We start from the raw sequence: 12,190 nt of genomic DNA, 5'->3' as shown, positions 1-12,190 counted from the left end.
TGCCATGTTCTAACTTTTCACAGTTTTGTGGTGGCCGTTTCTCGGAAAGGAATGTTTTTCGTGCAAAACAAATGCTTGCATTGGATTTAGAATCCCGAAAAAAACCCTAGTTTGACCCTTCACATGCTACTTACTTTTTGTATTATTTTACTCCATAGTAAAGTCTATGAGAGCTCAACTTTGATTGGCTCCCACAAGTTTCCCAAGACAAATCTGCGATGGCCCTATAGCCAAAAATGTTCCATATGGCATGTTCTAACTGTGTGCCAAATTTCATGCTTCTTTCATAAAGTGCACGATTCCATCAAACTACTGCCCCAAACGCCTGAGCTATAACCAAAGAAACAAGCAGAATAGGAGCTTCTAACTAGTAATCAAACACAGTAAAACATGTCTGCTGCTGTTGTTTCATAGCGAGATCCATACGACCGCATGTTACTGTGGCGGGCGACGCCATGTTCGTTTATATTGGGAATGTGCGGTACGGTCCGGCACTGCCTTATTTGGACATGAGTTCTTCATCCTCTCTCCATCTCCTTCAGGTCCGGGCTTCACCATCTTCTCGCTGCTACTTTCTGTGATGTCACTGTGATGTCACTGTGATGTCATCCTCAGGTCCGGGCTTCACCATCTTCTCGCTGCTACTTCCTGTGATGTCACTGTGATGTCACTGTGATGTCACTGTGATGTCATCCTCAGGTCCGGGCTTCGCCCAGGGGCATAGTTCCGCCGATTTAAAATGACTCCAATACGGAACTAAAACTTCCTATGATTGGCCGCTAGTTGCGCTGTTTTCCCCCCCGGCTGATTGTTCTCATTGCCAGGACCCCATTCATTTTCCCCTTTCGTTTTCTAACCTTAATTAACATTTTCATGAATACTTTATGGTTCCTATCGCTAGTTAAAAATTGCCTTTCAATCACCATGATATGCGTTTTGTGAAAATATGGTCCCATTTATGTTAAAATTGATAATAAAGTTGCGGGGGGCGTGGCCAACTAAACTGATACCAGCCGGCTGTGTTCTTCTTCATGTGCTGTATTTCGGGAGGCTCCGACCACATTCTCCCATGTATCCCTGCGGTTGCACGTGACCGTTGGCAGCCAATAGCATCCTCTGGTGCTTTTACAATCTATGATGGCAACACCCATGCCAAGGACCCAAAATACTTCAGTTACGCTGCATAGAAACCAATGGCTTCGCACTGTCCTTATATTTTACGGTCTATTGCTTCGCCATCTTCTCGCTGCTACTTCCTGTGATGTCACTGTGATGTCACTGTGATGTCACTGTGATGTCATCCTCAGGTCCGGGGTTCGCCATCTTCTCGGTGGTGCAGCTTCTACTTCCTGTGATGTCACTGTGGCTGCAGCGGAGTCATGGAGACCACGCCTACTGGGACCTGGCCGCCGCCAACTTCAAGCACGCCATTGGTCTGACCTGTGAGCTGGTGGTGGAGCACGTGACCACCTTCATCCAATCAGGTAGCTGCGTGTTTTTTGTCTGTCTGTAACAATCACTGGGTGCGTTTATATGCACATTCAGAATGGCATTCAGAATGAACTTATTCTGAATAGAGCTTCATACCCAAACGTTTACATGGGACCTGAATACAAGTATCCCTCATTCCACTGTCGTTTACATGACCAAAGGATTCATTCGGAATAGAACTGTGGGCATGTATACTTCAGTATACTTCAGGTCGGAGAAGGGTGGGGTGTGGGGGGGGGGGGGGGGAGTACTCAGTGCAACATACTTCATTTATTCCAGACAGCAGTTCATTCCGAATGGAGCGTTTATATGACAAATGTATCCCGATTGAAACGGCATAAACCACCCCTTCAGACCAGAATGAAAATTCATTGGGGTCAGACCGGAATGGCCATTCCTAAACGTTTATATGAGCATTTCTATTCTGAATGAGCAGTCATTCCGAATATAAGTGGAATACATTTGTGCATATAAACGCACCCATTGTGGGCTCGCTGAGAAGGGAGACCAGTACAGTACGTTCTGTACCTAACCCTAACCCTAACCTACCTGTACCTAACCCTAACCCTAACCCAGTACAGCACGTTCTCCCACATCTTTACATACATTTTTGCTTGATCGTCATGTTGAGAACGGTTCAGAACCCGCCCTCCAGTGACATCATCCATGTGAAATACCAGCCTGGTATTTTTCCTGATTATTATACTAATACAAACTTCTGTTTTTGTTGTGTGCGTGTGTGCGTGCACGTGCGTGCGTGGTGTGTGTGTGTGTGTGTGTGTGTGTGTGTGTGTGTGTGTGTGTGTGGTGTGTGTGTATGTGTGTGTGTGCGTGGTGTGTGTGTGTGTGTGGTGTGTGTGTATGTGTGTGTGCGCGTGTGCGTGGTGTGTGTGTGTGTGTGTGTGTGTGTGTACAGACTACGGCTACGAGGCTCTGGTCAACATCATGCTGAAGGATGTGTTCAAGCTGCTGGTGTGTTGTGTTTCTGAACCCAATGAGGCCATCTCTAGAGTGGGCTGCTCCTGTATCAGGTAACCATGGTTACCACACACACACACACACTGTGTTTCTGAACCCAACGAGGCCATCTCTAGAGTGGGATGCTCCTGTATCAGGTAACCGACTCGACTCAGTAAAACGTTGAGTTGAAGTCGACTTTATCGTTTGATGACGTCATCACATCACACACTTATTATTATTATTATTATAGTTATTTTGGGGGGTCCCCAGATGATTAACTTAATGTGAAACATTGTTTTCTCACTGTAAACAAACCACCATAAAGTTTAAGTGTATAGAGGGTATCTGCACATTTATAAAGACTTTTTAATACCTCTAAAATGACAAATTAACCCATTTAGTGCTCCAGAAATGAACGGGTTAACATGTCCAGCGTGCCTCCCGCAGGCTGCATCCGCGACCGTTGTCTTATTTTGAAGGCCAGAAGTCCATAGCGTAAACACTTCCGGTTTGACGTCATTACGTCATTCACCGGAAGCGGTCGTCATCAACATGTGGTTGTGTAATGGCGGATCGAAGCCTTTCAACATGTGTTTTATTAGCGAGAATCTACTGCCATCCTCCCCTTTGAAAGTGTTGTTTGGAGAAAATGGACATTAAAGATGAGATCCACCGTCGGCCTCCATGTTATGGGATTACTATTTTGTGCACGTGGATCCGTGATGATGATGAATCGGCGAGGCCGATCGTGCCAGGACCTTCCGCTGGGCTACAGGGTAGGAGAACCGGCGTTACTCCATATACAGTACTTTTCGCGAGTATACTTGGGATCGGCACTCTAAATACTCGAGTATTTTTCACGAGTATTCTCGGGATCGGCTACAAATGAGTTAAACATTGTCCAAATTGTCAAATATATCCACAACTTTCCCACATCCCATCATGCATTGCGCAGAAGTTGCACGGAGCTTCCGGCGTCGCAGCCGAGTGTTGATCTACAAGCTCACAACGGTTGCATCTGCAACGCGACGTCAGCTTGTATGTCTGCTGTTAACCGGAGGTTTGGTGCAAAACATTCTCCAGTAAAGACGTGGGTAGAGGCAGAAATTGTGAAAATAGCTTGGCAATGGCAAACTGCCCCTTTAATACTGTCATTGATCTGTGTGTGTGTGTGTGTGTGTGTGTGTGTGTGTGTGTGTGTGTGTGTGTGTGTGTGTGTGTGTGTGTGTGTGTGTGAGAGAGAGCCTCTGTGTAAGTGTGTGTGTGTGTGTGTGTGTGTGTGTGTGTGTGTGTGTGTGTGTGTGTGTGTGTGTGTGTGTCCAGGTACATCCTAGTGACAGTGTGTGTGTGTGTGTGTGTGTGTGTCCAGGTACATCCTAGTGACAGTGTGTGGTAACCATGGTTACAGGTACATCCTAGTGACAGTGTGTGTGTGTGTGTGTGTGTGTCCAGGTACATCCTAGTGACAGTGTGTGTGTGTGTGTGTGTGTGTCCAGGTACATCCTAGTGACAGTGTGTGGTAACCATGGTTACAGGTACATCCTAGTAACAGTGTGTGGTAACCATGGTTACAGGTACATCCTAGTGACAGTGTGTGTGTGTGTGTGTGTGTGTCCAGGTACATCCTAGTGACAGTGTGTGGTAACCATGGTTACAGGTACATCCTAGTGACAGTGTGTGTGTGTGTGTGTGTGTGTGTGTGTCCAGGTACATCCTAGTGACAGTGTGTGTGTGTGTGTGTGTGTGTCCAGGTACATCCTAGTAACAGTGTGTGGTAACCATGGTTACAGGTACATCCTAGTAACAGTGTGTGTGTGGTAACCATGGTTACAGGTACATCCTAGTGACAGTGTGTGTGTGGTAACCATGGTTACAGGTACATCCTAGTGACAGTAGGTCCAGTGTTCTCAGAGGAGATGTGGAGGTTGGCCTGCTGTGCTCTGCAAGACGCCTTCTCTGCTACCCTGGAGCCTGTGAAGGTAGGAGCGCACGCACACACACACACACACACAAACACACAGACACATATGTATATATATATATATATATATATATATATATATATATATATATATATATATATATATATATATTATATACATATACATATATATATATATATATATATATATATATATATATATATATATATATATTATATACATATATATATATATATATATATATATATGTATATAATATATATATATATATATATATGTATATAATACCCAAACATACTGTAACATATATATATATATATATATATATATATATTATATACATATATATATATATATATATATATATATATTATATATATATATATATATATATATATATATTATATACATACATATATATATATATATATTATATATATATATATATATATGTCATAGTATATTAGAGAAACAGCACATTCGAGACGCGGAGCACTCGTGGTGCGGCACGGGGCGGAGCAAGCGGTCGCCACAACAACGTACTCCAGGCGGTGCGCCGCTCTATTGTCCACGACACTGCGAGCGGCTACCGAAGCCCCCCTGTATCCACGAAGCCCAAACGAGTTACGAGGCCCCCCTGGGTCCACGAAGCCCCAAGCGGCGCGAAGGCCAGCGGACCTTGGTCCTGCTCTTCGCCCCCGAGCGCCGCAGGCGCGAGTGGCCGCGAAGAGCGGGCCAGGACCGCGCGGCCGGCGGAGCGCCGCGCGAGTTACGAAGCCGTGGTGAATGCAATCGTTATATTTATGCCCAGGCCGTAAGGCCTGGGCAAGCGCACGTTAAACGCCCTGTCCAAGTGACTACAATGGAGCTAATGGCTAGGCTAGGCTAGGCTAGGCTAGGCTAGGCTAGTAAATAAAGAGTAAACACTTCCGGTCTGCGGCGAGTTCAAAGCGTGACGTAACTCTCTTATATACACTCTGGTGAATGGCAGAGCAGTGGCTGACGTCGCCATCTGGTGGTGATTAGTGTGTGGTGAACGTCAAAACGAGTGCTCCTTGACAACTTTTACTGGTTTCTTGAACATACTGTAACATATATATACATATATATGTATATATATGTATATATATGTATATATATATATATATATATATATATATATATATATATACATATATATATATATATATATATATATATATATATATATTATATACATATATATATATATACATATATATGTTACAGTATGTTTGGGTAACTCAGGACGTTCATTGTAAGAGCGCTTGTTTTGTCGTTCACCACACACTAATCACCACCAGATGGCGACGACAGCCATTCACTAGTGAAGGCGCTGACGTCACTCGTTTGCGACTCTCTTTCTTTATTTACTAGCCTAGCCTAGCCTAGCCTAGCCTAGCCTAGCCTAGCTTGCCCAGGCCTTACGGCCTGGGCATAAATATAACGATTGCATTCACCACGGCTTCGTAACTCGCGCGGCGCTCCGCCGGCCGCGCGGCCCTGGCCCGCTCTTCGCGGCCACTCGCGCCTGCGGCGCTCGGGGGCGAAGAGCAGGACCAAGGTCCGCTGGCCTTCGCGCCGCTTGCAATGTCGTGGACAATCGAGCGGCTCCGCCTGGAGGACGTTGTTGTGGCGACCGCTTGTTCCGCCCCGTGCCGCACCACGAGTGCTCCGTTTCTCGACGCACACATATCTATATATATATATATACAGGTATATATATATATATATATTTACAATTTCTGCTAATATTTAACAATTTGGCCAATGTTTAATTTGGCATTTTAGAGGTGTTGAAAAGTCCTTAAATTGTCACTTTAGAAATGTGCAGATACCCTCTATACACTTAAACTACATCTTGGTTTGTTTACAGTTGAGTGAGAAAACAATGTTTCACATTAAGTTAATCATCTGGGGACCCCCCAGAATAATCGGGGGGTCGTGTGTGATGTGATGACATCATCAAATAAAGTCGACTTCAACTAAACGTTTTACTGAGTCGAGTCGACTTGCAAAAATCACAAGTCGTTAATGTCCTAATCTGTACACTCTCCAGAACTTGTTGTGGTGTTTTCAGAGCGGTTCAGACAGGTTTAATAATGTGATAATAATATAATCTCTCCAGAACTTGTTGTCATGTTTTCGGAGCGGTTCCGACAGTTTCTCGGGCGACGCCTGTGAGGTGAAAGTGGCGGCTCCGTCCCCGTCACCGAGCGCCGAGGCGGAGTTCTGGAGGATCAAAGCCATGGCTCAGCAGGTACACACATTATTCATTTAATTGATCAGTAACTACTGAATTACTAAAAGAGTAAAAGAGAGTAAAAGAGTTGTAGAGGCCCTCATTGCGCTATAGAGAGAGATCTCTCTCTATAGCGCTGCTGCTGCTACTCAAAGATTTGCCATTTCAGATCATGACAAGTGACAAGCCAGTGGGCCAATTACATGAGTTTGTTTGTCGTTGTCGGGTGGAAACCTTGAATGTCCAAAACCGTTTGTTTTGTATTTATCATTTTAAAAATGATTTAAACAGCTTTAAACAGATTTAGCTTTAAAACAGCTTTTTAAACAGATCTACAAGCACACAACGCCTCACACCGCGAGGCGTTGTGTGCTTGTAGATCTGCTGTTTTCACTACTTTTGTGCGACAGCCTTGTATGATGAAGCAGGGCTTTGCTTTGCGAAAAAATGTTTACATTTGAAACTTGGAGATACGAGGTTTCTGCACGACAGTGACGATTTACTTTGTTGGCCGCCCAGCCCCCAAAATGGAACAAAGGCCGACATTTTATTTTTTTCCTAATGGCCGGCCTGGACCGGCCGGGAATGAACCGGCCGTTCGGGAGTTGGCCCGCTTTTCCCAATGGCCAGCATGTCCCTGCATACCTTTTATTTTAGTGTTTTTCTATTAATTTGGTCAATAAGGTACACAGAATGAGTGGCCTGCTCTGCCGGAAACTTGACTATACAGGAAAAAAATAAAATAAAAACTTAAAAAGTCATGACGTCACAGGTAAAAACCCTATTCTTAGAACTTTTGCGTTTTTTTTTTTTTTTTATCTGGATATATAACCCAAAAGAATAAATAGAGTGTAAAAGTTACATTTTCTACACCACACCATGGTTTCAGGTGTTTATGTAAAGTACTTAAAGTAAATGTACTTAAAGTAAATGTACTTAGTTACTTTCCACCATGGTTGCAGGTGTTTATGCTGGACAGCCAGTGCTCCCCCAAGACGCCCAATAGCAAGGAAGGCTTTGAGCATGCTCAGTCCTGTGTTCTCATCATAGAGCTGCCCTCAGAGCAGCAGAAGAGGTAAGCACGCACACACACACACACACACACACACACACACATACATACATACATACATACACACACACACACACACACACACACACACACACACACACACACACACACACACATACACACACATACACACACACACACATACATACATACATACATACACACACACACACACACACACATACATACATACATACATACACACACACACACACACACACACACACACACACACACACACACACACACACACACATACACACACACACACATACATACATACATACATACACATACACACACGCACACACATACACACACACACACACATACACACACACACACACACACACACATACATACACACACACACACACACACATACATACACACACACACACACACACACACACACACACACATACATACATACATACATACACACACACACACACACACATACACACACGCACATACACACACACACACACACACACACACACACACATACATACACACACACGCACGCACGCACGCACGCACGCACGTACGCACGCACGCACGCACGCACGCACGCACGCACGCACGCACACATACATACACACACACACACACACACAACACACGCACACACACACACACACACACACACACACACACACACACACACACACACACACACACATACACACACACACACACACACACACACATACATACACACACACACACACACACACACACACACATACACACACACGTACATGTACACACACACACACGTACACGTGTAGCGTTTCAAAGCCTCTGCCTGGTGATAAAGCTGTAGTTTCAAAGCTTTTTTTTTTACTCAATCTGACAATCCCGTGTTTTTTTTCTGGAATGTGATGTTTTACCAGCCGGGGAGATCGGAATTTGGAAGCGCTGTAAAACCGGGACATGTGACAATATCGAAAAAAACATACATTTATCCATCCATCCATCCATCCATCTTTAACCGCTTATCCGGAATCGGGTCGCAGGGGTAACAGTTCCAACTGAGACCTCCAGATTTCCTTATCCTGAGCAACTTCCTCCACTCCCTCTGGGAGTATACCGAGGCGTTCCCAAGCCAGTTTGGAGATATAATCCCTCCATCTGGTCTTTGGTCTGCCACGGGGTCTCCTCCCAGTGGGACGTGCATCGAGGACCTTCCTAGGAAGGTGCTCGGGAGGCATCCGTACTAGATGCCCCAACCTTTCCAAGTGAAGGAGCAGCGGTTCTACTCCAAGTCTCTCTCGGGTGACTGAACTTCTCACCCTATATCTAAGGGAGATACCAGCCACCCGTCTGAGGAAACCCATTTTGGCCGCTTGCACCCGCGACCTTATACTTTCATGACCCACACTTCATACATATATTTATTAACTGTCAGGCTGTTCAGTCGGCAGATAACTGTGGTTTGCAGCGGCCAAATGAGAATGATTAAACTGTGGCTGCCACTTCCTGCCATGTGGAACATGGCACAGACTGACTTCTTACACCATTTAAAAAGCTGTATCTCCACTATAAAGCTATAAAGCATAGTTTCATAAATGCCTGTATAACATAGATCGGGGGTCTTCAACGTTTTCAGGCCAAGGACCCCTTGTTTGAGAGAGAGAGATGAAGCAGGGACCCCCACAACCTGTTCATAGATTCCATATAGTTTCATTGTTTGACAGCACAATCATCAGTGTATTTTGGATTCATATCAATTTGTGTTGTCAGAAATGTAACCACTTGAACCGTCAATACTTAATAAACCTGTTCTTTTAATCTGTACTTAGTCTGCTCTTTTTCCCCTCTACACCAAACTTCTTTGCCGAAAATAGCCGATCTGCAAGCTCACTGTCGATCTGCTATTTTTGGCTAAAGTACTCCGATATGGACACTAGTGTTTAAGTGGTTAATATGAAAAAGGAGAAAAAAGTTTCTATCACACAAAGATTTGGAGGACCCCCTGTAGTAACTCTGGGGACCCCCTGTTGAAGACCTCTGACATAGATTCTAATTTCTCTCTCTCTCTCTCTCTCTCTCTCTCTCTCTCTCTCCAATGCTGCACTGACAGGAAGATTGGGTGAGTATGTTGTCATGATGTCATAGACCAGGGTTCCCCAATAGAGTAACAAAGTCATGACATCACTTGCTCATCCCCCGGTTCCAATGAAGTAATTCTCTATGGAGAATAACATTGAGTCATCTTAAAATCGTCTCATATAAGCATTGTGGTCCAAAAATAACGGTTTGCGCGATATTGTCGGGGAGGTGGCTCTGTGTGGTTTATGATAGTCAGTCACTCATATTTCATAAAGCCTGTTTCTAGCGAAAATGTAACTAATTCAGTGACAGTAACATTAGCGTTTTCTCACCATCAGTTGATTCTTCATATCCTTATGAGTGAAACCGCTGAGATCATTTGTTGTTTATAATTGGAACACAGTTCTTATGTGACGCGATATGAAAAAGGTCAATGGGAATTCAGAATGGAGAAGAAAACCGAGAACCAGGTAGGATGGGTAAATTACGTCACACTTCACTACTCTATTCATTTTCCCCAAGGTCTGCTACTAGCGTTGTTGCTGCTCTTACCACCATTGTTACTTGTGCAAGTAGTATAATCATCTCTCTGTGTGTGTGTGTGTGTGTGTGTGTGTGTGTGTGTGTGTGTGTGTGTGTGTGTGTGTGTGTGTGTGTGTGTGTGTGTGTGTGTGTGTGTGTGTATATGTGGGCTGGGATGCGATTAAAACAAATAATAATCAAATTAATTACAGGCTTTGTAATTAATTAATCGCAATTTAATCGCATATTAATATTTTACCCGAGAAGCATTTTTTTCTCAAGTAAAACACATTTTGTTGTACGAGTGAATCTGTAGAAGCTGGGATTCTGGGAATGTATGTATGTATGTAGGTGTCCCCATACAGCCAATGAGGAAGCAGCATTCCTGGTGATGATGTCAGCAGAGTTTGGTATATAAGAGCGTTCTTGGTAATGTCTTCATTAACGGGTGAAGACATCAGGAACATGAGGCCAGCACCTCGTGGTGAAGACATTAGGGACATGAGGCCAGCACCTCGTGGTGAAGACATCAGGGACATGAGGCCAGCACCTCGTGGTGAAGACATCAGGGACATGAGGCCAGCACCTCGTGGTGAAGACATTAGGGACATGAGGCCAGCACCTCGTGGTGAAGACATCAGGGACATGAGGCCAGCACCTCGTGGTGAAGACATCAGGGACATGAGGCCAGAACCTCGTGGTGGAGACATCAGGGACATGAGGCCAGCAGCGCACATCTCGTGGTGAAGACATTAGGGACATGAGGCCAGCACCTCGTGGTGAAGACATCAGGGACATGAGGCCAGCAGTGCACACCTCGTGGTGAAGACATCAGGGACATGAGGCCAGCAGTGAACACCTCGTGGTGAAGACATCAGGGACATGAGGCCAGCAGTGCACACCTCGTGGTGAAGACATCAGGGACATGAGGCCAGCAGTGCACACCTCGTGGTGAAGACATCAGGGACATGAGGCCAGCAGTGAACACCTCGTGGTGAAGACATCAGGGACATGAGGCCAGCAGTGAACACCTCGTGGTGAAGACATCAGGGACATGAGGCCAGCAGTGCACACCTCGTGGTGAAGACATCAGGGACATGAGGCCAGCAGTGCACACCTCGTGGTGAAGACATCAGGGACATGAGGCCAGCAGTGCACACCTCATGGTGAAGACATCAGGGACATGAGGCCAGCAGTGCACACCTCCTGGTGAAGACATCAGGGACATGAGGCCAGCAGTGCACACCTCCTGGTGAAGACATCAGGGACATGAGGCCAGCAGTGCACACCTCGTGACTCGTGGCCTGCTTGAGCGTGAGGCGCAAGTTGGCACCTCGACAGAGTGCAGGTCTAGTTATTAGTGTGGTTGTCCGACAGGGAGACACACTGTAGTCCTGGGGAAACTTATTTATTCTTCTTCTAGATAAACTTTTTTTAGTGAATGGGTTTTTACCTTGATAGGGAATCAATGGGAGTGGGGATCAATAGGGAATCAATTGGTTGAGCTTCACATGACAGTTAGCTTACTGCAGAATAAAGAGCTTCACATGACAGTTAGCTTACTGCAGAATATCGTCACGTCAGCAACCACACTTGCAATTTCCAATTGCATCTTTTCTATGTAGTGTGGTTGCCCAAAGGTTCTTGGGAAACCTTATCCTGGATAAAGTTTCCGCTGCAAATGGAAATTGATGGAAGCAACGTCATTGAAATGAATAGGCGGGGCGGGGCTGTCCGCTCTCTTGTTAAATTATAATAATAATAACTATGATACAGCCGTGAAACCGCATTCTTCCAGATATTCAACATCCACTGGCTTTTTAGTTATATTGTTTATTTCTATTTTGTCATTTATTTTATGTTTTACTTATTGTCCTGTTGTTG

The 12,190-nt window shown here is 44.8% G+C and overlaps 1 protein-coding gene across 1 annotated transcript in view; it reads left to right on the top strand.

The window, feature by feature from the left end:
• LOC308296733 (brefeldin A-inhibited guanine nucleotide-exchange protein 3-like) overlaps positions 1 to 12,190 on the top strand; it is a gene marked incomplete at both ends in the record, with an annotated part of 135,687 nt that overhangs the window by 100,100 nt on the left and 23,397 nt on the right. Inside the window, 5 exon segments of the mRNA XM_080740060.1 lie at positions 1,308 to 1,484; positions 2,408 to 2,522; positions 4,328 to 4,430; positions 6,541 to 6,672; positions 7,617 to 7,729. Coding sequence (XP_080596186.1) covers positions 1,308 to 1,484; positions 2,408 to 2,522; positions 4,328 to 4,430; positions 6,541 to 6,672; positions 7,617 to 7,729 — 640 coding nt within the window.

This window comes from Nannobrachium achirus, assembly GCF_963921795.1.
Source record: "Nannobrachium achirus genome assembly, chromosome: 13".
In the NCBI taxonomy this organism is placed as follows: Eukaryota; Metazoa; Chordata; class Actinopteri; order Myctophiformes; family Myctophidae; genus Nannobrachium; species Nannobrachium achirus.
Note: the sequence above shows the minus strand (reverse complement) of the source record. Positions and strands in the feature narration are given on the sequence as shown.